The 27,534-nt window shown below is 39.8% G+C and overlaps 1 protein-coding gene across 7 annotated transcripts in view; it reads right to left on the bottom strand.

The window, feature by feature from the left end:
- The window catches only part of astn1 (astrotactin 1), a 522,070-nt gene that overhangs the window by 324,704 nt on the left and 169,832 nt on the right, over positions 1–27,534 (bottom strand). For all 7 annotated transcript variants that reach the window (XR_004898191.1, XM_036004756.1, XM_036004754.1 and 4 more), the window contains 2 exons: positions 26,585–26,735; positions 3,880–4,046 (listed from right to left, as the gene is read on the bottom strand). Coding sequence is in view for 6 of the 7 variants with exons in the window: in XM_036004756.1 (XP_035860649.1) it covers positions 3,880–4,046; positions 26,585–26,735 (318 nt within the window). In the remaining variant the exon portion in view is untranslated. The remainder of the gene's footprint in view (positions 1–3,879; positions 4,047–26,584; positions 26,736–27,534) is intronic.

Genomic DNA, 27,534 nt, shown 5'->3' with positions numbered 1-27,534 from the left:
GCATTTCCTTCTTTCCAGTGGTGCAATGTAACCAAGTACATTTACTCAAGTATTGGACTTAAGTACACATTTGAGGTACTTTCATGCCACTTTCTACTCTACATTTCAGAGAGAAATATTGCACTTTTGGTTACACTTTACTTGAAGGTATCTACATAAGAGTGACATGACACTCATGAACGGGTCATAAACATTATAAACAAGTCATAAACATTTGACATAACGCTTCTTTTAGTAAGTGCCATTCGGTTTGTCATGACAAGTTAAGGTTAGGGTTCAGGTTAGGGTTCATGTGTCATGACAGTGTCATGTGTTCATAACAGTGTCATGTCACTCTTATGTAGATACCTTCAAGTAAAGGGTTACCGCACTTTTTACTCCATGACATTAATCTGACAGCTTTAGTTACTAGTCCATTTACAAATTAAGATTTTTTGCACACAAAAACACATGTAGTTTATAAAAGAAGTTTTATTAGAAATTAAACTACCCAACAATATATACAGCTGAAATTATTAGCTGATTAAACACTTCACAGAACTGTTTTGATCGTTTCCAGTTTCTAAAATGTGAGGATTTTTCTGTATTGAGTACTTTTACTTTTAATAAATACTTTTAAGAACATTTTCCTGATGATACTTACATGATTTTACTAAAGTAACATTTTCAATGCAGGACTTTTATTTGTAACAGTTTTACAGTGTGGTATTAGTAATTTAAATAGTTATCCATATGACAGGACGCTGTTGTCTCTTGGCGAGTGTAAAATAATTACAGCAGATAAAGGATTCAATAATATGCTGTCTCCGATCTTTGTGTTTGGACTTTATATAATTTCTGGGTGCAAAATGCAAATGAATGAGAGCCATCATTATTTGTGCTTTGTTTGGCCAGGTTTTTCTTCAAGCTGGCAGCTGTTAAGTGTATTGGTAACAGGGACAACTGTTGTCAGCAAATTAATTTAATTGTAGTTGATTTTCAATAATTCTGTTAGTTGAAGAGACAATAAAAATAAACTCTTTGCTGTCTTCTTGGACATATGCTCATTGTATCCAGCCGGTATCTGTATTACCGTAGTTTCCATCAACCATAGATGGTTTCTTCAAAAAAGAAACACCGCTATGCAACTTTTTTTTTCCACCCAAGAGACTGGGATTTGTGTCCCGTTCTTGTCCGTGTGTCACTGAAACATACATCTTGTACCCCCACCCACAATCTTTTCCTAAACCTACTGTACCGTTCTCGTGCCGCATGTCAGTGAAACGTACGACCCGACCCAGAGCTTTAAATAGGGACGCCAAGAGTCACAACCAAGTGTGTCTAAATATGACGCTAAAGGAGACTTTTTGCGTCAATAACAAACGCCACTGTTGCACTATGAAGTTCTGAATCTAAACCTCTGAAACGCTGGACTGTGAGGTAGTTTGTCCTGTCAGCGTGTGACCCTAACTGTGTCTACACAGGACGTGTTAAGCAGCATTTTCCAGTCATCCATCCCATATGTGTCTGACAGAACACATACACTCCTGACAACGTATAGAAAACAGTGCCATGTTGGCACTGGGTTTCGATACCCAACCCTATTTAAATCACAATCTCATTATTATTTCAAACCTTGTGATTGAATGGTTATTCTGAGATATCGCCTGCTGCATTTTCACTGGGTTCAAAACATGCACAACTCAACATTGAAGAATCAGCTAAATCAATTCTACTCAACTGGCATAAAATCCTCCGTCTCAAAAAGGATAGATACTCAAGGCTCTTTCATATTGATGATGTTTTGACATCTCGGTCTATAATATACTGTGAAATGCATCTAAAGCAGACCAAGTACAGGTAGAAAAAAAATGGGGAGGGGGGGGTTTAAGACAGAAAGATAATCTGTCAGAGATTTACACTGAGCCAAGCTCTCTCCTGAATGCCAAATGTCTCAAAGCTAATGCCAGTCTCCAGAGGGACCTGTAAAGGATTAGCCACATCTGCACAGTGGAGAGTGACAACAAAATGCTGTCGTAGTGAATTAAATAAAATTGCAATTTGCATGTAGCCTACTGGGCCTGCAACATGATGTTTATTGTAAAGATGACGGCAAGAAACAAGCTTGTTGTGTTCATAAAGAAAAACGTCTGTTTACAGGATCTTGTGGCGTTTTCACAGCTGAGATAACTAAAAGAAACTGGACCTTTGCAGATGTTAAGATGGTTAATGGTTAAAATGTTAGAGGTGGTGCTGGCGCAGTGGATATGACACGACATGATGCCTTTGGTGTGTGAGATCTGGGTTCGATTCCCACTGAGCAAGACACTTAACCCATAGTTGCTCCAGAGGCGTGCGACCTCTGACATATATAGCAATTGTAAGTCGCTTTAGATAAAAGCGTCAGCTAAATGACGTGTAATGTCAGACAGTCCGAAACATTAAGAACAACTCTTGCCTTTGGACCGCCTTTAAGCTAACGTCCCACTACAAGAATTTCCAAGTCAGCAGATCGCTGTACTGTTAACACTACACAACTTGCTGTCTTGGTTTCTCACTTCCAGACTGGCCGGTGACAGGGGTTCAAAGTCAAAGTATCTTTATTAGTCTCCCCAAGAGGAAATTTGTTTTGGACACTGGAAGAAATTGCTGCAAGAGTTACAGAGACACAACAAGCAGAGACACACTACTAGATCTTTCACCAGGAGGAATCCCAGAGTCTAGTCTCCAAACTACATTTTTGTCATAAAAACACAAGCGAGCAGTGACACAGGACATAATACCATGCACAAGACAAGCTGTTGGTGGCTGATTTGCAGCGATAAAACAAAGTGATCAGACAGAGCGCTTTTAGGGGGTGTTGTCATTCACATAGCAAAAATAGCCCGTTTTCACAAATCCTTACTATTTATAGCTTGTTTTAGCTATCTGCAACAGCAACTTTAGTTTGCAGTGAAGTTCAGGCAACCCCTCCACCGAGTTTCCCCTCAACCCGTGTCTTACGCTCTCATTGGCTGTAGCTCCCCAGCAGAGTTGTCAACAGCTCTCTGGAATGCGTCTGTGTGGCACCAGTGAGCCTCCTGTCTCGCGTTTTGCAACAGCTCACACATCGCACTGAGCCAATGCCGATTTCCATGGTAGTGATAACAACTGATAACGCTCATTGTATTGGTTGAGAACATTCGAAGTGGCTGATTTAGCACCCATCTGAATGTTAAGGTAGTACAGTTTGTAAGGGGTGTAAACATTGCATTTCTTTCCGTCTTGTGCTTCCCAAGGTTCATCCTGCACCAAATAGCTCATCCTAACGGTGCATGCTTCAATTCCTGGTGAATAGTTGTACATAAAAGACTCTTGAGAAGTGTCGAAAGTTATAATATGAATTTAAACACTCCACAAAGAAAATTACTTTTGCCAATAATGTTGACAACTCCACTGATATTTGGTATGAAAAGCAACCATTAGATGGTGAGCTCTGTTCAACCAAGGTTTGAAAGAACACGGAAATGCCATTCCTTTATACTTTTTTTTTTTTTTTTTTTTTAAACCAAGGGCACCATTTAGTGAAAATAAAGAAAATGGTTCACGAAGATTCATGAGGCTTCATTTGGCCATCACTAATTAGCAGGTTAGCTGGTTTGCAGTTGCATTTATGGGGTAATAATGTGCCCCGACATAAAACAATATTACTAAAATGGCTTGTAAAGTGTCAAAATGCAGTTTTGTATGCAGTATTGACACAAGGATTAATATTGGTTTGTCTTACAATGAAAACATTGCAATGTTCATTCACATGACTAGATGCCATGTGAATAATCAGACTCAACATAACAGGGTTATGAAATAGAATAATTATAGTAAATATTAAAGATTTAAACCAGAGAATCTGTTATTTCTTACCCACAGAACATCTGGATGTTGTAGAGTGTCGGGTCATCCTCTAGAGGAGCCAGCTGCTGGAGACACAGCTGCTCACATCCTCCATTGAAACCGTCGGAACAGTCGATGCCGATGTGGTGGTCGTAGCACCCAGTCCCATCCTTCATAGGACTCAACCCCAGAGGGCACTGTGGAAGGAATATGTTTTTTTAAATGACTAATGTTAGCAATTACAGAGTTTCACTACATTCTTAGAGTTGCCTAAACTGTGAGAAGCTGCCATATTAACACTAATCCCAGATGGCACAGGTAAACAGACACGATAACATCTGTGCCACAGATTGTAAACGGTCAGATTTCTGTTCCCATTAGTGCAGCCTGTGTGAGCACTGAGCTTAGTCTGTAATGCTTCACAGGGAAATATGTAAAATCATATTATCAGCTTAAATAATAGCAGGAGGCTTCAACACTAGGAGCAATGGTACTTTTAAGGCTTTTATCACTGTTGAAACAAAGTGCACAAAAAGTGAAAAAAAAATAATGATCTGCAATCCAAAACTTGATTAAGAGTACTAAAATAAAGTCAATTAAATCAAAAAGTCAAACAGAATATTCATAAACAATAAAGAGAGAACGCGCTCACAAGAGACAAACAGGATCATCTTGGCGTCACATTTGCAGCATGCAGGGCAACGCTCTGTTTGCGTTATGTAAGTGGAAGATATGCCATATTTTTATATTTCACCCATCAATTTCATTGGTACTAATGAACATTTGACATGTGTTGCATCTGTAATGTATCACACTTTCATTTTCTTAGTTAACTGTTATTGGAAATGTGTGGGTCACATCAGCTGTGCCGGTTACACGGCGCTATGTTAAAGATAGCCTGCTACATTTGCTAGTTCAGACATACAGGAGCTAAATCCTGGGGGGAAATAATTCAGCAGATATCTTAGTTATATCAAGATTGAGCCAACAAAGCAGTTTTGTGTTTATATGTGAGGTAATTATTTAGTTTGGGATATCCCACAATCTATACAAAGCTAACGGTAGCTCAAGTTGGCTGGCAAACTAAACAGGGACGGACTAGAAATTGTCTGTTGCTTTTGATTTTAGAGCAAATTGCCCCACAATATGAATACAGTATGATTAGAACTTTTATTCTGTTGATAACCATTGTTGTATTATCCCAATTATTATTCTGTTGATAACCGTTGTTGTATAATCACAATTATTATACTAGAGGGTGTCATTTATCATCATATTATTGGCACTGCCTTGATGCTTAGGGAACCGCATCGCTGTCGTGCCAATAATGACGTTTAATCACACCCTCTTGTTTAATATTGCTTAATTAAAAACTACTAATGTCAACGTCATGGTGGTCGTAAAAAGAAAGGTCAGAAGATCACCAAAGTTAGTAAGATTAAATAAATGTATGTAAATCCCATGGCAACCCATCCATTAGTTGTTGAGGTATAAGACCATATGCAGATAAATATCAGAAAACCTCAACATTATCACTGTTCCATGTGTTGGGGTGTTGCTGTGTCTTAATGCAATAGTGCACTGCTAGCGCCCGAGACTAACTCATTAGACATTCAGTCACAGTGGGTAAAATCTTGACTGGATAGTCGATATTCAGTTCTCACAAAAAGAGAGTCTGAAGTTTTACCTTGTATATGTTAAAGAAATAAATAGCATTTGCATAGCACTGCCACTTGATTATTTACTGTGGCACAGGGAATGACAAGAACAGTGATGAAATGGCAGACAACCAGTGTCATCTATAATGAAAACCTTTAATAAAAAGGATGCTTGTTTTGTTGTTTGGAAATGTGTGAAAATGAAGACATTTCAAAGATTAACTTCAAGAAATGAATAAAACAAGACTACATTGTGACATTTTTACAGAGCCATGGAAAACTTCTTAATTGAAATGCACTCTGTCCTGGCGTAACTTTACAAAAGAGCTGCGAGACCTGACTTCACCCCGGTTCCCACCTTCTACAGACAGACTAGTTCAGTATTTTTTACAAGCTATTTCTTTCAGAGACCTGTCAAGTCAAATTCACATTATGTTTTCTGTCAGCTATTACTTCAAAGGAAACTTTGATGGAGTGCATTTTAACAAGGCACTGCGCCCTCAGAACAGTGCCTAGGCAGCTGGTTTGCTATAAGCTCCAAGGGATCAGCAAGCTTATTTTATTATTTAGGCGTACTGTATTCATCAGAGGGTACAGATGGCTAATTTGGCTAATAACACTCACATGCTTGTGGATTCCAGTCTAATTTTGTGGAGGTGCAGTATACCTTTGTTTCGGTTAGCGTTAGGCTGCGTTCAGAATAAAATCAGGCGTTGCGGCAATTAGCATGGTTGTGCAGCGATGTAGGACTTAAATCGCCCATTGGGGTCACATCCTGTTGCGTTTCGTCTTGGTTTTTTTAAACTTAAAGTTGTGGCCCCTACCAACACAGCCTAAATGGACTACCACCATTCAAATGATTGGGAGGACTGGCGTTTTTTGCCACACAGCCAGCTCAGGTATAGTGAATGCCATTTAAAAATGTGTAAAAAATAAAGTTTTTCAGTGGCCTTGCTGTCTGCAGTTTAGAATTTAACTTCTTGAGATCGCAACAGAACACTTTGTATAAAATACATGTACATCTCACAAAATCTAGTACGTAGGGTACCCTACCAAAATATACTTTGATAAAATCACTGAGCTTTTTATTCCAACATTTATTCGATTTTTGACTATTAAGGCATAAAAAGGTTGTATCGCTTTACAATATGTAAACACAGAGCGTTCCAAGTTTGCCCCTCCTCCCCGGGTCAACAGCCAGAGAGAGAAAGAGAGATTCTCCTAAACTGTGCTTTAGCAATACACGCTAGGCCTATTTGAATGTGATTGACAGAGAGAGTGCAGTAGTGGTCAAACAAGCTCGAGAGTAAATGAAGAGAGGGAGCACTGAACAATGCAGTAAATCATGATTGTTTCAATGTGGTTATGTTCTAAAGCACAAAACGACATGCACACACCACCGTGGGAAGGTATTGCTGGATTATGAGTGAATGCAGAGCATCACCCTGTCTGTGTGTGTATGTCAGTTAAACTTGCACATCGATGTGTGGCGTGAGGGGCAAAACAGCGGTTGCAAATGAGAACTGGCTGCACAACCTGCACGCTGTTGTTGGCTGGGGTTACACACCCACGTGGGGCCCAAAGGCTCTTTGTTACTGCCCATAAACATCCCGCACCCGGAACAATTAGAAGAGAGAAAATACAGGCAGAGGGCAAGGTCTCTGCTGATATAGACACCACCGACCACAAACTTTCTAGTGGGTTATAAGTGATGATTGAAAGAGATTACTTTTGTATTAGTCTATACATTGCTTTTTTGGAATAACACTGCATATTAAATGTTTAAAATAATATAATCTTATTTCTCCTGAATCCACGCAAGGTCAATAATCATTTTATGGTTAGAACTACTCAAAAAAAGTTAAATCTGTTGAGATGAAGCATTTTGTTTTCCATGCATAATTGATGCCGCTGCATTTCCAATTTCTTCGCCTCATACTTCATAGGTTACATGAACAAAAGCTCATTAGATGATCTCCCAGAGGAATTTGAAAGGAAGTATTTTAACTTTAAGAAAGGGAGAAGGGAGAAAAAGGTGTCGTTTAGCTATTTAAAGTTACAGCATTTTGATGATAGAGTTGACAAGGGTCAAGCGTATTGAATTAAATAGACCCTACTAGAAACTATTGTCAACAGGCTTACATTTGGCAACAAGAAGGCAGTCCTACCATGCAAATAAATCCAAATGACAAGGGCAGAAGACAGGTCAAAGACCTCAGGTTATGCAGAGTGACAGTGGCAGGCAGATCTCGGTAAGGTACTCTGGAAAGCTATTGGAAGCAACACAGATAACCTGGAAAGGCACTGGGTCTAGAGAGATGTATAATTGGGGAGGAAATTGGGTGCAGGTGTGTAGCTGGGTGTGGCGGTCAGGTGACTGGGAAACTAGGGAACACAGTGAGGACATCTGGTGGAGAGATAGGGAATGACAGAGTCTAGAGAGTTCAGGGAGAAAATGCAGAGCCAAAGGAAAACAGAGGTTGTGAAGCTGAAAGGGAACAGAAAGGAGACAGGGCAGGGGTAGCCATGACATTGCTAGTTGGTTGGAATCAGGGTTAATGCTGATCATTGAATTGCATATGTAGGCATTGTGAGACTTTATATGTGGTTTTTGAATACAAAGTACCACTTTTTCTTATCAATTGTTGAGTTTTGGCAGCTTCTTGTATCTAGTGTAGACGTCTCAACTGCATGACAAGAAACACATTTATTTAAGTCTTTCTGTATTACATTCAAAATGCATGACTGCAGTTCACTCCTGGACCGGTCTGACTCACATCATGAAAAAGTAAACTGTGCGTACAGTAAACGCCTACTATTTTTTGCCTTTTTCAGACTGAATATGTTTAGAACATTTGCTGTCTAACAGGGATGTTCTTGCATGTTTGCCTACAAGTTCCCTCTCGACACTATTTTACAAGGGCATCGTAGCTGCATCATGGGCTTAGCACCGCCCAAGACGAGTGTGATATATTTAAAAAAGTTAAGGATTTTTTTTTTTTTCTTAGTGCGGAATTATGATGGGTTAAACCAGACCTTCCTCCAAGGAAGACGAAGTGTGGAGATCTGACTATGCAAGACTATTACTGGACCTTCTCAATGTTTTTCAGACAAGAATCCAAATCATTTAAAGTTGGTTATCATCTACATCAAAGAGCTTCAACGGGGGGTCCGCGGCCCCTTGGGGGTCCTCAGAGTCACTGCAGGTGTTTAATAGTTTTTTGAAAGTTTTTTCTCTCCCTAAATTAAAATATATCTGTAAATATGTAGTATATGATTCCAACAAAAAGACACAACCTTAACAACATCGATAATACGTTTACTGGGCTACAGGAAAGGTATCCACTATGGTAGCCATCCACAGATATAGTTACGCTTCTGGATTCCCTGTGCCTTACACATGTATGTTGACATTAAAACATGATGATATATGAATATGTAAAAAGAATCTTAGTATTGTAGGGCACCATAAAAAGGAATGGGTATAGGCTTTAGGCCACCCTACATGTTATTGTAGGCCCAGTTTATTATGCAACTCAATTTTATACAATATAAATGTAGTAAGGGGTCCCTGCTTGTCTCTCTTTCAGGTTAGGGGTCCTTGGTCTAAAACACGCTGAAGACCCCTGATCTACATTATAAAGTAAAGACCTCCTGACCAGTAATATATGTGTGGTGGCATCAATACAGAATGGGAACACGTTGAATAAGTGGTCCCTGGTCTTGCTCCCTTGATAAACTGATATTGGTTTGTTACACTGTGAGGGACCATTTTGACAAATGATGTATTATCTGTAATGCAAAGAGCACATGAGACATTGTATCTCCTAACAAATCTGTGACATGGAGTCTTTAAATTACTGGAACTCAATCAATGTATGTGTGGATATGTGGTGCAGACTGAATGGAATTTGTATTGATGGGTCGCTGCAGTGTAGCTTGCCAACTACAGATAGTTTAAGGTATTGACTGCCATAATAGGCTTCCGACATGCCGAAATAGTGATAACCCTGGGCTATTTTCCAGCTGTCCGTAGAATGATAATCATTAAGAATATGTGCCTGCCAAAGTCTTTGTCTGTGAATTGTTATCACTTGAGGTTTCCACAAATCTGGTCTATAATCCTGGGTAAATCATTGATAATCCTCAGTATAAAACCACTTCTATGTGAAAAGATCCCCAAATCCTTCAAAATTGTATCTGATTAAAACTGTTCCTGTATTTCTTATTTGGAATAAGACTATGGTCGTACAAGGGAGAATACTTTCAATGACTCATCATAACTGACATAATGAGAAAATAATCCAGAGTAACACAAAAGTCTTGATAGGTGTCAATGTAGGTTGTTTAAGCACGAGCAAGTGTTTTCTAAAATGTAGTTTCTAGGTGATTTATTCAAATAAAATAATGGGATATTTGTGTTTATACAGTTGTATTACACCTTGCATTCTCATCTAAAATGATACCCAAAGAACACATTCTCATGAATTGGTTTGTATGATATCTTACTAAATTACGGCGACCGGTCATGTGACAGTTACTGCGACCAGCTGTCACGTGACAGAAAGGTGGCTGTGAAACGGCGACATTACGTTTAGGCACCAAAACAACAAGATTAGAAAAAAGTTTGTGGTTTGGGTTGAAATACCAGTTGCCTTAAAGGGTAATTTTGTTTTTTTTTATAACCTGGACCCTATCTTCCCATGCATTGGTGTCTAAATGACTAATGTTAACAAAAATCTTTAAAATTGGTCCAGTATTGAGCGAGAACGCTGTAACTGTCAGCGGCGAACCGGGCTGCAATGTAATCCTATAAGGCAAATGTGCACCGCCAATTTAGTCCAGTTTTTGCCACTGACAGGCTCAGATTGTTATTATAAGTGTCTGACAACATTGTGGAAAGGATCCCTACAAAGATAGACCTTTTTGTTAAAGAGTAAATTCCTTTTTGTTTAACCAGAAACAGCTCTGAGATGGCTAAACCCACCAGACTCCATTTAAAAAAACAATACTTTTAGAGTGCATATATAGATCCAGCATAATTACTCATGTAAACCAAACCAGAGTGGTGATTGTTGGAACAGTGGGAAGAACATGGCTTTTGAATGAAGTGTATTTTATGATGATAAAACTTCTGTTTATTTAAATGAAGTTTGGTGAGTTTGGCGATAGCAACTTCTGGGAAGTTTTTATGCAAATAAAAGGATCTTACTCTTACCTAACAAAAAGGTCAACCTCTGTAGGGATCCTTTCCATGTTGTCAGACACTTGAAACAATAATCAGAGCAAGTCAGTGCAAAATGAGCATTTTTGTGGGCGTAAATTGAAGGTGTGCAATTTCTCAGTAACTTACATTGTAGCTTGTTTCGCTGCTGCTGACTGCAGCGATCTTGCTTAATATTCGACTAATTTTAAAGATTGTTGTTCTCACCAGTCACTTAGACACAAAAACATGGGGAAATCTGGTTCAAGTTGAAAAAAAAACAGAAGTTACCCATTTAGTAATACTTCCGGGACAAAAACACCCGTTTCCTGGGTGAAAGTCTTGTGTTTTTCCCTGAACATCTTCTGGGAAACAAACTCCTCTCCCCCGTTTGAAAGCCCTACTTTTTGGGAACATTTTTGCAGTCTTATACTAGGTCATAAATACAATCAATGTGGGGCTTGCAGTAAAAAATATGTGAAACAAATATAATTACAGTGCATTACTTTTCGTAGCTATATGTACAATGGGTTCATAAGAACAGCCTGATCCATAATATGATTCCCATGCGACATTTCTGAGCAAAAGATAATTAGCTCTCACTTAGAAAGTGATGTCTAACAACTAAAAGAAACACAAAATCATGCCTCCATTTCACACCATTCTACATTTTCTAGAGTTCAATAGCGCTGTAGGCTTGAAGCATAAGCAACCTCAGATAGAACATATGGAGAAAAAAAAACTGACATGAAGTACTTAGCACTGAGGGTTTAATTGTGGCACATATTGACATCTATTTAAACTGAGTATCTGTATGCCTGCTGCATGTAAGTGTTATGTGTCACAATTCAAAAGGCCTTGAATGAATGCTGTTGAGAACTGTGTTCAGACAGGTGCACAGTAGCAGACACAGACAGAGACCTTCAGAGGTCTCAATTGTGGACCTAACAACATGAAGCCTTTGAGCAACTGACAACATTCTCAAAAGGTAAAATTATAAAAGAGTAGAGTAGCAGTTTCCGCAACTGAATCAGATGGATATCCTGTAGTTTGTGGATGTTTGTTGCAGTTTTGGTCGACACAAAAGTTAGAAAGTAGGGCTCAAGACTGAAGCTGTTTAGAGGCTTAACACTTGAACATGAATCAGTTTGTTCTTGTTAGAATCTGTAGTGAAAAGTGCTAGTCTGGCCTTTACAGCATATATCTGCAACTGACTTGAAAGGGCACATTTCATCTTCAAATGATGCACAGGCCACTATATAATGACCATCCACTGACACTAGCAAAGGTCTTTGAATGTAAAGTAATCACCATTTATCTTAGACCATTTAATAACTGGACAGTGAGTGAGAGTGCTCTGCTGTAGAAAAAGCTAGCAGTACAAAGTCTGCTCTGAAAAAAACCCTTGAACCACCATGCCTTTTAATCCTGTTTCTTAATAGAGATAAATTCCTGAAGTGCTTTTGAGGCTTAAGGGAATCAGTACTGTGCCATTGCCAAACAGCAACAAATCCCTGCGAGAGCGGTTGGATAAGCTATGCACTTCTCACATTTGTCTGATAGGCAGATCGGTGCAAACCTACAATGATTGAGGACTGGTAATGCAAGGTAATACAATCACTAGGTAAATAGTCATTCTCCAAATGATCCCGATCAAGAAATTACAAAGGTTCTTGATTCAGTTAACTGTGTTATGCAAAATACCACCTAAACTTAACAAATCACACTTGCTATATTTGCATTAGGCTAAACCATGGTTTAATCTATTTTTCTAAATGAGTTTCACCTACTGTGAAGCTACTTTAGAAATAATGCTAATAACAATGATAATAACATGTATTATCTGAAGATAATGATGAGCAGTCTCCAATGGTTTTAGAGTGGCAAGTAAATAAAAATGTTTCAATATACTGTCATATATTGTTCAATCTATGCAACATGTATTGTAGCATGTATACATACATGGAATATTTAAATCCTTTAAATGACTTAAAGTTGACATCTCTCTTGCTTGTGCAGCGTATATGTGCAGTGAAAAGATAATATCAAAAGTAGCTTTAGGGTTTCATCTGTATAGCAGAGCCTTATTATGTTTCTATGTCTCTGCCTGCGAGAATTCAGCTGTTTGTTGTTTTATTTCATTTAGAGACTAGCCTTACCGGAGAAACGACAGCATTACTTATTTGATTAAATGCCTATAGCAATTTATATTTACTTGGACCTGAAAAGGACCTCTGGTGGCTGTGCAAATAATGTCTGTTGTCTCACAGAAGCGGAAAATTGGAGAAGGGGAAATAGCATAGCGTTGTCCGAGCAAACTCTGCCATAACTAGTCATCTAACCTAGGGATGTCACGATACTGAAAATCAAGTAGTCGGTACCAATACCACCAAAAGTACACGGTACTCGATACCAAAGCCGATACCATGGTGTTCAACTTTCTGGTGTGAAGTGGAGGGGAAAAGGAGAGCGTGGTTTACATGTAATCTAGACAAAACGTCAGTCTTGTGGACCCACAGCCCGCTGCTCTGAAGCATGGATTCACCACACAGCCAGCATACAGTACCGTCTTCCATGAGTTCACGCGGAACTTCCAGACAGCAAGAATGTTTAGTTAGTCTGTTTCTCTCTGCCGTTGTTGTATTTTCACATAGAACTGGGCTGGTTAAAGTTAAATTAACTGACGTTATAGAGGTCCTCCAAAATAAGCGCTAACATTAGCTAATGTCAGCTATCAGAGCTAATGTCAGACTGTGTCTGTGACAGACAACGGCAGAGAGAAACAGACAGTTTACGGTTCCAGGTGAAGTCAGGAAAGCCGTTGCTATAGATGTAATATTACGGTAAAGCCAGAGGCTGACTGCGGTCAAGCCTTCATGCACGGCAATGGAGATGAGGTGCTGTTTTTTTTGTGCTGGTGGGTGTTCTTCTTCTTCTCCAGCATTTAGCAGCAGACTAGAACATTTGTAGGCGTATACTGTAGGGTGACCAGACGTCCCCGGTTTCGGTGACCTGTCCCCGGCTGGAGCTGTCCCCGGAAATGTCCCCGGTTTTCAATGTGACTGACAGACCCGAAATTGGAATGAAATAGTGGTGCACCCTACACACACAGGCTCAAGACAGCCAGAGCAAGCCTCAGAGCTCAGAGATGTTCTAGAATGCCCATTTTTCGATGCTAAAATTACTGGTCTGGTGGGTTTAGCGAACGCAATTTCGCGGACTTTTCTTTGTTTTAAAAAAGGATCTTACTCTTTAACAGAAAGATCAACCTCCTTAGAAATCCTTTCCACAATGTTTTCTGACACTTTACAATTAATCTGAGCCTGTCATTGGCAAAACGAGCACTTTTATGAACGTAAACACAAGCTGGACAATTGACATCCTATTAATTTACATTGATTGTAGCTTGTTTCGCCGTTGCCGACTGCAGCGATCTCGTTTAATACTGGACCAATGTCAAAGGAAAATATTTCCTCAATAGTTTTAATTGTATCTGATACTCAATGAGCTGTCGCAGAAATAAGCCCAGCGTGAAGCAATAAAGCAAAAGCTGTCAGATAAATGTAGTGCAGTAAACATTACAGCATTTCCCTCTGAGGTGTAGTGTATACAAGAGTATACAAGTATGAAGTAGCAACAGGGGCGATTCTAGGATCAGACCTTTAGGGGGGCTCAGCCCCTAATGAGAATGTGACACGGATATAGTGCATGCAAAAGTATTAATCTGCACCATGAAATTACCAACTTCTTCACAACCGCACTCCTGCTCTTCCTCTGACAGATAGAGACTCAACGAAAGAGACAAAATTATAATGTATTCTCATGTAAACTATTTATGTCAGCACAGACATTTTTGTTAATTGCTTAGCCAGTGTATCCCACCATAATGGTTATTATATTGCCAGATTCCAGATAATCCCACTTACTTATCCACTTACAAATAAGAATATATTTTCTATATATTTCCTATTAATGGAAAAATATGAAGAAAAAACTATTCCACCTGTGTGTGCATGGTTATAATTCTGAAGTGCAAAATAGTTCAGGCTACAGCACAAATATTTCCATCCATAGATAATCAAGTCTAACCTCTGAATTTCTTTCAAAGTGCACCAGATTGATGCATTTAAACATTAAAATAGACAAAGTTTCCTACAGGGGAGCATGCCCATGGACCCACCTAGGGGGGCTTGTGCCCCAGTGCAGTTCTAGGTCTAGTGACACCCCTGGGGCAGTGTCCCCATTTTAAGTTTTACAAAGATAAAAACATTACCTATTTTGGAGGTATTAATGCTTCTGAGCATTAAGACTATTCATATTTAATCGCATAGTTTGGAGGACTTTTATGTAGCAAGATGTAAATGATTACAATGTAAAGATGTACAATTCCAAATACACTCAGTGTGTTAGGAAAACATAGTTTTGATCATGCCTTGTTTGTTTTCATGGTGCTTTATCAAAATGGGCATATACAATACAGCTAAAAGGCTTTACTTTGACATGTACCTATTTATAACAGGATTATTGTTGTGTTTTCATAAAGCTGTATTTTGCTATATGGCCAAGTACAGTATTTCTCCTCTGCAACATTTTTATAACCATATACAGTACATCAAGGCAATGTACAACTTCAAGCTCCAATGAAACAGCCTGTTATAGATCCATGTCAAACGTTAAACAGCTTATTGACTGATACATCAAATAGAGAGCTGGGATGACATATTTGCCAGAACTTAAAACGTTTTTTCGCACTGCAGAGAGAGAAGCCCACAGGAGCGTTTGTGTCAAGTTTACAGGGAAACCTATCCATTCTGAAGAGGTCTGTTAGAAATCATATTGTGTAGCCTTAAACATTATTCCAACATTTCCACTTTCCTTTCATGTTTCCTAATAGAGTTAGGTGTCTTTAGAGAATTTTCCGATGGCCAGTGTTAGAGATAAGCAGTGTGTGTCAAAGGTCAGCTTATCCTAGAGCGCTAAGCTCTTCACTCTGGTCTCCTGTGGATGTTATGGTGAGTAAGCTCAGTGCAGAAAAGCTTGGACATTTAGTAAGACCTCTCACCTCTTTCACAGCAGGAGTGTAAAAAGCAAAACAGGGAGGGTGCTTAAGGTCAAATGGACACTCTGCAACTGAAGACCCTTTTTAAAAAGAAAGATCATATTCTCTGACCCAAGGTCTTTTTTATATTAATGGAACACTGGAGCTGTAATGTCAGTTGCACTAAATTGGACACTTTTCATCTAAAACTGTAATGATCTAAATTCTGTTCCAAACTATAGTCAACTGCCATCCACAACGTATTTCAAAAAGTGAAAGTTATTTATTGAACTTCATGGACTTAAAGAATGTGAGATTTTCCCATTTTAGAGAAGGTTCCCTGTAGCTGGATGCCAGCCAAACTTAGCCCCGCCCACAACATTTGAGGTCGGGAAGTTCGGTCTGGACTTGATCCGTTGTGGAGCAACTATGCTCGAACCAGAGCTGTTCGGACCAATCAACTTGTCAGGGCGGGTGATGATGATGGACAGATGATCAACAGTAACGTAATCAACCACATCACCAAAGAGCTAGGTTGAATTCGTTTACAACAAAGATGGCTGCCGCTGGAGAATTGAGATGTGTATATTCCGTCATCGCGTCTGTTATAGAAGATATTGACAGCGCGTTCATTTTAAAAGAGGAACAGAGAGGCGCGTCTGTATACACGTTGCCACACCTGTCCATACGACACGGAAACTGTCACCTCTGCCTTTGCTCTGTCAAAGCCTGTGATGTCTGTCACCGTTGCTCTGATTGGTTGTAGGTCTATCCAATTGAGTGCAGAAGCATTTTCTTTCCTGGTTCGGTTGAAACACGCCCCATAATCACAGCCCAGTGGAGCAGTATCAGACTCATATTCTGACTAGAATCTGAGTATGACAACGTCAGGCAAGGTTTCCTGTGTAAATCAGGGGTAAAAACTTTCTTTGCTAACTCAAAATGAACCGTACTGTGAGCAAAATTCCTAATAAAAGAAGCTACATATTACTTAAAATAAAAAAAGACAAGCATTATTTATACTGTGTGGAAAGTGAATGCTCCATGAACAAATGAGATGGTGTAGCTTTTTGTGCCATTTCCAGCCACTCTTTGGTCTAAGAGAAAGCAGACTTTTAAACAGGTTCACTGAGGTTACAAACTTAAAGTCAAATACAGGTACAGACACTGACATCCCCAATGGAGAAATTACAATTTACACTCTGTTGTTGCACTACACACAGGCCTGAATCTCTCACACATCCTATACATGCACTAATGGAGAGATGTCAGAGTGAGTGGGCTGTGACTGCTGAACAGGTACCTTCAGCTGTTGGGGGGGGGGGGGGTTCCATACCTTGCTCCAGATCACCTTGATGGTGCCTGGTGAACTAGCATCTCTCCAGCTACCAGTCCACACTCCGTACTTCGGTCCGTACAGGGACTCGAACCTGCAAACCTCCGGTTCCCAACCCAACGCCCTACGAACTGAGCTTTGGAGATGGACGCAGCGTGCAGCTAGCATGCCGAGCTAGCTACCAGCAGTATCGAGACAAGGTAAGTGACAGTACAAACTTTGAATTTAAACGGTTTCTTCACAATGTCTGAGTTGAAAACGCATCTTGTTGTCAGGTAAGGGCCCTGTTTATGTTGCAAAGAAATTTTAAATGCATTTTGTGTCTGCTAAGAGGCACAAAGGCACTCTTTAAAGTGCCCATATTATGAAAAAATCACTTTTTCTGGGATTTGGGGTGTTATGTTGTGTCTCTGGTGCTTCCACACACATACAAACTTTGAAAAAAATCCACCCATGCTGTTTAGAGTGAGATATGATTTCTGAATGTGTCCTGCCTTCAGTCTCTGGGTGAGCTGGTCAAAATCGGCATGGCTTGTGACGTCACAAGCCGAAACGAAAAGGCTAACCGCAACCATTAGCTTGTAGCGTTAGCATGCTAACGCTATGGCTAACGCTAGCATGCTAACGCTAGCATGCTACCTCGTTCTCAATAGCAAAGCACTGCTACAACACACACAAGTTCACCATAATCTACAAAAGAACTACTTACATGTGCGCCCTCATTTAGAAGTCTCCCAGCTAATCCTGCCTTGTAACTGACCAAAGTTGTAGAAACAGCCTTTCTTTTACTGTCTATGGAGCTAGCTAGCTGACATGATCTACAGCTGAGCTACTGGGCATGTGCAGTGCAATCAAAGATAGTACAGAAGAAGAAGAAGAAGAAAAGAGGTCTCACTCTGTAGCTAAAACAGAGACCAGCTGAAAAGAGGATCTGCAGCAGTGAGAGAGAGCACTGCAGTACAACACAAATATGGTGTTTTTTGAAAATTAAACCATGTAAACCTATTCTGGTACAACCTTAAAATACAATTATGAACCTGAAAATGAGCATAATATGGCTGCTTTAAAATATGTCCCCACAACTGGCATTTTAGCTAACTGGGAGCTCTGGCTATTAGCTGCAGCAACTCCAGTTTGCTAGCATCGATTTTGGTCGTTTTTTTTTTCCTATCGACAGTACTCGTAGCCATCTAGCGATCAAGATTCAGGTAAAAATCGGCTGGAGTTCTCCTTTAAGATTAGAAAAAAGACTGTTGTTTGGGTAAAAACACCGGCCCCCTGAAGTAGTACTCCTGGGACAAAAACACCCGTTTCCTGGGTGAAAGTCTTGTGTTTTCCCCTCAACTTCTTCCAGAACATGAACTCTGCTCCCCCGCTGAAAAGCCCTGTGTTTTAGGAGCCATGCTTCCACCCCGGCCTACTCTCTACACGGAACTTCACTACAGCGGCAGTACTATAGCTATACTGTATGTACGAATGGTTCATGTGAACTGCCTGGTTTTGAAAGGCTCACAATCATGTGCACTTTCAGTTCCACCACTTTACAGTTCATCAAATGATTGATGTAAAGAATTTTGAGAAGACATTCTCACTGCAGACATTTTCCAATGATTTATTAAAGTTCATTCATAGTTTTGTAAATACATTTTACTACCGAAAAGATACCATAATGTAGAATTGCACAACACCTCTGGGTGAATGCTATTTCCAACATTTATATAGGCCTAAATGTATACACATTATGATCACATTTCAAAATAATGGTAGAAAAACCAAACATTTTGTAATGCTACGCATGTAAACTGCATTATTATTTTTTTATTTATTTTTAAGGTGAAAACGTTGACAGGATGTCGATGTAGGTGTGGGCCTTTCCTGCCCTTGCAATGGGCCGTGCAACTCTGTATTATGCCTGGGTTGCCTTGAGGTTCACCATGCTAAATCCCCCTCTTCTGTCCTTGAAACCAGAAAGAAATCAGAGGGTCAAAAATCTATAAATAACTTCCCATCATCTTAAGAACACTAGCATTAACCTTTCCCTTTCATATCACACAGTATTTTTGTCTCTCCCTCAACTCTCTATGTTGCCTGACAGACAAACAATGGCCAATAAAGGCCAGAACATCAGCCAATGCTGCTACTAAAAACAAATTGCTGTGAGCAAATTGTAATGATTGATGATGATGGTGATGAGCGTATTGACATTTATCGCCTCCTCTCTTCTCTATTCACTATGTACAGCTGCATATTAGGGTCATTGTAGGGAAATAACAAAAATTACAGAGCTGGGGGAGGGGGGTAATATTTCGGGATTAAAGTCCTAAATTTACGAGAAAAAAACTTGGATATTCTTTGAGATTAAAGTGGTAAATTTTCAAGAAAAAAACCTCACAAATTTATGAGAAAAGAAGTCGAAAAAATACTTTTAAGGAACCACATCATGTCAGGATCAACACAGACACTGCAGCTTACCGTGTATTATGCCTGCAGTTGATGGCCTAATCAAAAAATATATATTGCAGTCAGATTTAGCAATAATACCAACTGGGCAATGACAGGGAACATTCATAGGGATTTAATAGGAAATCAAACTGAAATGGTGAATGTTGGCAAGACATGTTGCAGCCATGTCCAGTTGAGATTACGCCTTTAGTAGTACATATAAATAACTGACAAGTTCAATGCCTTAAATAGTGTAAACTCAACAACAGAATAAAGAATATATGTGTTCATCATAGATTCATGTCTTTACCTGAACCATTTTACCCTCACAGTTCACTTGCAGTTGCCTTTTCTTGATGGCATCTAAAAATCATATGTATTCCTTTTCTTTGTAACTACTTTGTGCATATATAAAATATACATTAAATTCAACAAGTATGAGCCCCTACAGTATGTGATCTTCGGCAGAAGCTTTTATCAACCCTTTGAGTCTGAACACACACTCGCATCAATCCAATGACCCGAGGAGAGAAAACATCAGTAGTGACAATATAATGTGCTCCTATTCCACTTTAGGGCTGAGGTCTAGCTATATCTCTGCCAGGTATTGACTCTGCTCAACACTGCTTAGTGTCCCAAAATGTGATCCCAGTCAAGATTGGTTTTTGCTGCCTAAGGGAAAGTACACCAATACGAAGTGGTGAGAAGAACTGCTTTAGCCTGCAGCATACAGTATGGTGCTGTCCAGAATTACTATTAAAAAAAGCACCCGCTGGGGCGACCTTTAGCTCACCCAGTAAGAGCATGTGTCCCCTTTGTAGGCTGAGTCCTTTGCAGAGGCCCAGGTTCGAGTCCGACCGGCGGCCTTTTTCTGCGTGTCATCCCCCATCTCTCTCCCACCTTTCCTGTCTATCCACTGTCACTATCAAATAAAGGGAAAAGCCCCAAAAAAATAATCTTAAAAAAAAGCACCCGCATGTGTACTTCAGATTGGCCGTTGCGTTTTAACCCAAATCTAACCCTAACTTGTCATGAGAAAAACCGAATGACACTTAATGACAGAAGCATTATGTCATAAACGTCTATGACTTGTTTATAATGTTTATGACACGTTCATGACAGTGTCATGTCACTCTTATGTAGATACCTTCAAGTAAAGTGTAACCCAATATTTAGATAAAGTGCACAAGGAACATGGCATTTGAACAGGACCTTCTTTGGGGCAAATATGTAAAGAAATTATATTTTACCTTACTGTTTTGATTTTTAAGTACAAATTCCAAACAATCACGCTCAAACTGAAAACTTAAAACATCCGGAGAGTATTAGCCACTGAGTGAAGGTGTTTACATTTCAACCAAAAGAGTACCTGCTTTTACTTTCTAAACCTAGAAGTTCCAACGAATGGAAAACTGCACAGCAGCACTGGCCTCTGTAATTCTTAGAGCAAATATACGCACACGAACACACACACACACACACACACACACACACACACACACACACACACACACACACACACACACACGCACGTGCACACACACACACACACACACACACACACACACGTAGGCACACTGTACTGACACTACAAGAGCCTCAATCATGCAGCTGCATTCTATACCTTGTACACAACCCTTTCTTTCTCCACTGTATAGTTCTATAAAGCAGACGATGAAACAGCTGGGAAACGCACTAAACAGCATTAATGATCAACATTTCTTGTGTACTTCAGGTTTATATACCAAGCCCCACAAACACAATATGGGCTGTTTGGATGACGCCCAGCTATCTCGTCATTCCATCCTGGTGGCAGTCTGCTCTGTTAACAACATCCTTGTTTTCCACCATTTTGCAGAGGAGAAAAGTGACAAGACAAAGCTAATTAATCCCACAATCATCCTGTGATTATTATGCTCTCACTTCCACAGGCGCCACGCGCCGCCTCTTCCCAGGAGTGCAATACATCAGCGAGACGGAGTGGGTCGGTCAGTGCAGACCGCCAGCATCAGTCGACTCTCACACAAGGAAACATATTAAACGCAGACAGGACAGCTACTGGCAGTGCAGACTCAGACAAGGTGTTAATTGATTAGGGTGGAATCAGAGCGCTGGGGCCCAGCCAGTTTACCACCCTGATTAGACGGATGAGAGGCTCATTTATAAGCTCGACAGTCACAAGATAATTACTAAAACACACAGTAATATATGCAACGGCAGCTGGGAGCGGTGCCGTGTTGTGATGGACAGGACTGGGATGTGTGTATCTGTGTGGGGGGAAATCAATGATTTGCAATAATGCTAAGAGGTTGTTAGATAAGCAGCATAATAATGGCATGTCTCATTCAAACAGACTACCAATCCATATAGGAACTGTGGTGAGCTATTCTTAAAGGATAAGAAATCCAAACCAATTAAATCAGCAAATACTCAACTAGTATGGCCATCTTTCCAAATTAGGCCACAGCCAAACAGGGACAGATTTACATAAATAAAAGTGCAGGGCAAATGTGTGCTGCCAATTCCATTCAATTTGTGCTCGCTGTGTGCGTGTAATTACTGTCTGATTTAGTAAGGCAGCAGCAGCTGCGTCTAGTACTGACTTCTGTGTAGGTAGATTCAGCAAATGAAGGAGAGCTCAGAAGAAAGCCATCCAGGGCTGGGATGACATCACAAACCTTACTTTTCTATGTAGAAATACTAGGGAAGTAAAATGATTTCATTCATTGAGCCCTCAGTTCAACTCCAACTGTGAAATACTGTATATTGCTCAGTAAAGTGCAATACAGCCTAAACTTGTAGGCCTATAAATATGAAAATGAAAAAGCAATGGACTAACATAATAAGATGCAAAACACGAAAACACTGTCTTTTTGAAAACAAAGAGAGAGAGAGAGAGAGAGAGAGAGAGAGAGAGAGAGAGAGAGAGAGAGAGAGAGAGAGAGAAAGAGAGAGAGAGAGAGAGAGAGAGAGAGAGAGAGAGAGAGAGAGAGAGAGAGAGAGAGAGAGAGAGAGAGAGAGCTGCTGCGGGACTGAGCAGCAGACGCTCAGAGTGGAGCAGGTGAAGGGGATCGGATGGCTTTGATTGATGTCTCATTAGAATACCGAGGTAAAGGCAGCCAAATGCAACTGATGTATTATCAAAATAATGCAATTACTAGCCTGTTCATGCAGTTCATACACATGAACATGTTTGCTCACCTTATAATAACCAGTTTTGTTACAAATTGCGATAGCGACGCAAAATGTGTTCCTGGAGATAACTACTGTAGCGGAAACTACCAAAGTGCTCTGCTTTGAGTACTTTGCAAGGTGTTTATATGTCTGTCTGTCTTTCTGTTTGTTTGTAGACAGACTTTGTCACCGTGATAGTTTCACAACCGTGCTAGATGCAGTCACAAAACTTTACAGGTGTGTAGTTGAGTTTAAAATGAAGGCCGAGTTTGAAGATTGGTGTCATGGCTGGTGTGATCCCATCCCAACATTGTCTCTAGTTTTTTGTTGGTTTGTTTAAATACCTTTCTTCAAATTCTGGATAACTAATTCATTGGATGTCCCTAGATATAGTATTTTTATGTTTCAGTATCAACCACAACCTTCTTACGCATGTTTTTTTTGCTAAGGGCAGAAAATTCCCACGCAATACTGATCACACTTATCATATCTCATCCAATATTTTCAATAACATCCCTTTATACCTTTATACACATGTATAAAGTATGAGGCATACTTGCTAATTTGCAAAGTGCACTTCAGATAACAGGCCAACTAGCAGACTGGTGAGCCTGTTTGATAATCAACATGCACAAATCCAGGTGGAAAATATGTCATAAACAAGGCACAGAATGCGTGATTTCTCCATTTTGTTTTACTGAAGAACATTTGCCTTGTTCGGCTATTGTATGGCATGCAATAGAACAGAGTGATTGCATGTTATTGACATACCGGAGTACAAAGTACGGCCTGTGCGTATACGCTATGAACAGAACTCAATTCTGACAGACTGTTGCATATTGAATTCTTTTTTGAAAGTAACACAACTGGAAAAGAATCCCGCATGCAATTTCTTTGAGCTTCCTTGTTCCTTGTTCTATACATCTTTTCTCAAAAGTTTTTCTCGATCTTTCTGACAATCCTTCATCCTTCACTTTTTCCATCTTGTCTTACAAGTTGTCCACCTCCTTTTCAATGAGGCTCTACTCAAGTGTGAAAATCATAGATCTGTTTTTCGGATGAATTTCTGCTTCATGTGTGGTTACAGATGAGCTCAGTGAACGTTCACAAATGATGAGAAAACAAACATTAAAAGGATAAAGCACTGTAAGTAAGCACAGACATTCACTTTGTTCTTTTTTTGCATAATGTTCTTAGATAAAGTATCACAGCATTCTCCAACATGCTCACAGGGATGGGAATATAACAGTACAACAAATAATTAATAGAATACAAAAGAAAAGTCTCATGACACCTCAAAGCTTTGGCAAAAAAACTCTTCAATGTTTCTTTTTGGATCTATGTGAGACTAATTTCAGGGAGAAGAAAATGGATTTTTTTTTTCTGATGCTTTTGGCAAGGATTTGCAACAAACTGCAACATAAAGAAGCCGCTCCTCTAGATGCTGGTGAATACAAGCTGTTGTTTAAAAGCATCTAGTAATTATGTACAAAAAAAGGAAGAATATCACTACAAACATCTGGACGTTTCTTGTTCTTTCCCACATGAGGAGAGAGAATGAAAAAAATTAATGTGTTAACTAAGTAACACATAATCAAATGCCTATGAGACTTCAAAGCCCTGGCTTGACATCTACACTCTACCATCTCATGGGACAAACACGGAAATTTGATGGATATTTTGGTCTATGACATTCCAGTGCAATGTTGTTGCAACTCAGTGGACTCCTTTCAGACTGTGTATGAAGCAATTTTAGAAAGTGGACGGCATTCACATCACAGGGTCCAATTACTAACAAGTGAGATATTTGGGATAGAGCAGCCAGTGCTTTCGGGCAGTAGTAATACATTTGTTTATGACATGTACAACCCTCCAGGAAATAAATAAGGTGTTTTTCTGAGCATTTGTTTTTGGATGAAGAGCGCAACTAAGCCCTAAAAAAAGCTCTGATGCTTAATTGCATTAGCTAAGTACCAACGGCTGATATTCAAGAAGCATTTTTGTACAATGGCTGTTAAAGTTTCTACTTGAAGCAGCATCAGAATGTAAAAAAAAAACCCAATGAGTCTACAAAGAGGAATATTGGTTGGGCCGGAAAATCACTGCTGACAATTATGAAGCTGTTTCAGACATACTTTAGTGTGGCTTAAGGGATGCTAATGTCTGTCAGGCCGTCCACCACTTTGGTCCAGACTAAAATACAATTTCTCAGCAACTACAGGACTGATTGCCATGACATTTGGTACGGACATCCATGGTCACCAGAGAATGATTGCTAATGACTTTGGTGGTCATCGGACTTCTTATCTAGCAGCATCATCAGTTCAAAATTGAAATTGGTCCAATACTTTGGTTTATGAACAAATACCCACAAACGTAATGACATTTCCTTAACTAGATTTTGTGTTTAGTGCTAATTAGCAAATGTTAGCATGCTAACACAATAAACTAAGATGATAAACATGGCAAATATTACCTACTAACAATATGAATTGTTAACTCTGGTATTGTGAGCATGTTGCCATGCAGACGTTAGCATTTGTCTCAAAGCCATGTGTGTCTAAGTACAGCCTCACAGAACTATCGTATGCTGCATGCACAACTTTGCACATTGTCTAATTAACAGTGTGGAGTGGAAGTAATTAATTCCAATGGAGAATAAATGGCAGACAGAAATTGACTAGTTTCCCAATGTGGCTGTGGGATCTACTTAACCTTAAATCAGGGATACATTGGATTTTTTACAAACTCTGCATTAAAACTGCCAAAGTGGGAAGTGGACAGGAGCCCTGTCATAAACAAAATAGATTGGCTTTATGTAGACAAAAGAAAAGAAAACTTACAAATTCCTTTATGATGTTTTTACAGTGTACAGAATACTCATTTTTAGCCTCCAGTATCACACTTACTGATTAGAGTCAGATGATGATGATGAAAGACCAAGGGTGATAGCAATAAATTAACTGCCTGTGTTATTACATGCCTGCCAAAATAACATTTTCCTGCTCTGTGCTAATGTTTACCATAGCACCTACATATAATTGCTTGGAAATACATGTATATGCTCTAATCTATAAATGAGACATGTTCCCATTAAAAACATCTCACAAGCTGTTTCCCTCTCCTCATGGTGCATTATAAGAGATAAGATGAAGCATACCGGATTGCATAAATAGCATCTCCCCAGCCCACCTGAAAGGCTTTACTCAAGTACATCAAAGTACTTGAAAAGAAATTAAATTGTTAGGGGGGGTGGTGCATGACAGCTTATCAATAGAAAGGGGGGATTTAGGAGAAGCAAAACACTAGCAGACGGCGCTGAGATTCTGCAAATAGCAAAAACGGTATTGCTGGAGTCCCCGACAGATGGAGATGAAAACAAACCTGGCTGCTACATTTCCTGGTTGCTAAGCACCACCTGGAGGTAATGAATGTGTTGTCGGCTTAAGAGGCATACATGACAAGAGGCGAAGTTAAACTGTCTACTCAGACACATTACAGAGTGCAGGTCTGCTGCTTGTCCTTGATATGGGTCATCTTGGTCAGCAGATAAGTGCTCTTTAATATTTAAAGAGGTAGCTGAACTTAAACACTGATGGCCATAACAGAATATGCATACATTAGAATATGAAACAACAGTGAAGAGGTCAAATAAATGGGCTTTAGATCAAAAATCCCTAAGTGTTGGAGGTAAAGACATTCTGTGTCATGCCCTCATATTGTATCAATCTTAAAAGGGTCTGTACAGACTGTATAGCACACTGTAGAGTACTTTGAATTTGAATGATATAGAAATCTAGGGGAAAGGGTCACGTTCTGCTGTGGTAGCTAATGTACAGTACGGCAGCTGTCAGCCAGAGTTTAATAAAAGTAAGATGACTCACCACACATCCGGTGGAGTCCAGCTTTCGGTCAGATATGCAGCGGAAGTTGCGGCTGCAGCCTCCGTTGTCTTTGGTGCAGTCTCTGACAGGCCCAAATGAGTCCAGGAGAACCTCCAACGAGTCAAAGGATGAACTGATCATCAATTCCTCTCTGTTACAGCAGAAATGGGTGACAAAAAAGAGATCCTGGTTTAGTTGTGTGCATTTTTGGGGGTATACTACAGAGGGCTGATTTGAGCTCTGAGTTTACAATGCACCATTTATTGAGGCTTGCCAGGTAAATGAGAGACTGTCAGCTGGCTGGTGTGGTCAAAAGTGTTACACCTATAACCACTTTTACAACAAATATATTATTATATCATGGTGAACTGACTCACTGTGGAGTACACTTCTACATCACTGCAGGAAGAGGATGAGTTAAACCACTGAAAGTCAACAAAACCAAGATTTTCAGCTTATGTTAAGTTGCTACTAGTCTATATCCACAACGTTCCACTTCCGAGATTGTTCAGGTGTCGCCGGAAATTTCGCCGGATGTCTTACAACTCAGCCGGATGTCCATGTACCTTTCGCTTTCTTTGTGTTGTAATTTTAAACTCCTGTGGATTTATGACTATGGTTAACTGCTCCTCAGATCTCTGCAGGGTAAATCCAGACAGCTAGCTAGACTATCTGTCCAATCTGAGTTTTCTGTTGCACGATTAAAACCCAAACAAGTTCCTAACCCAAGCTTTTTTGCAGCGGCACCGGGGCTCCGTGTGGCACTTAGCGCCGCCCATGACGATTGTGATTGGTTTAAAGACATGCCAAAAAACCAGAGCACGTTTTTCTCCCATCCCGGAATCCTGTGTGGACTAGCCAGACCCTCCTCCACAGCGCTGTGGAGGAAGGTCTGGCAATGCGAGACTATGTTGCTACAAATCTGCATTGTTGATCAAAAATGAAGTGGT

This window comes from Sander lucioperca, chromosome 9 (assembly GCF_008315115.2).
Source record: "Sander lucioperca isolate FBNREF2018 chromosome 9, SLUC_FBN_1.2, whole genome shotgun sequence".
NCBI lineage: Eukaryota > Metazoa > Chordata > Actinopteri > Perciformes > Percidae > Sander > Sander lucioperca.
The sequence above is the reverse complement of the archived record's forward strand: the minus strand, read 5'-3'. Positions and strand labels throughout refer to the sequence as shown.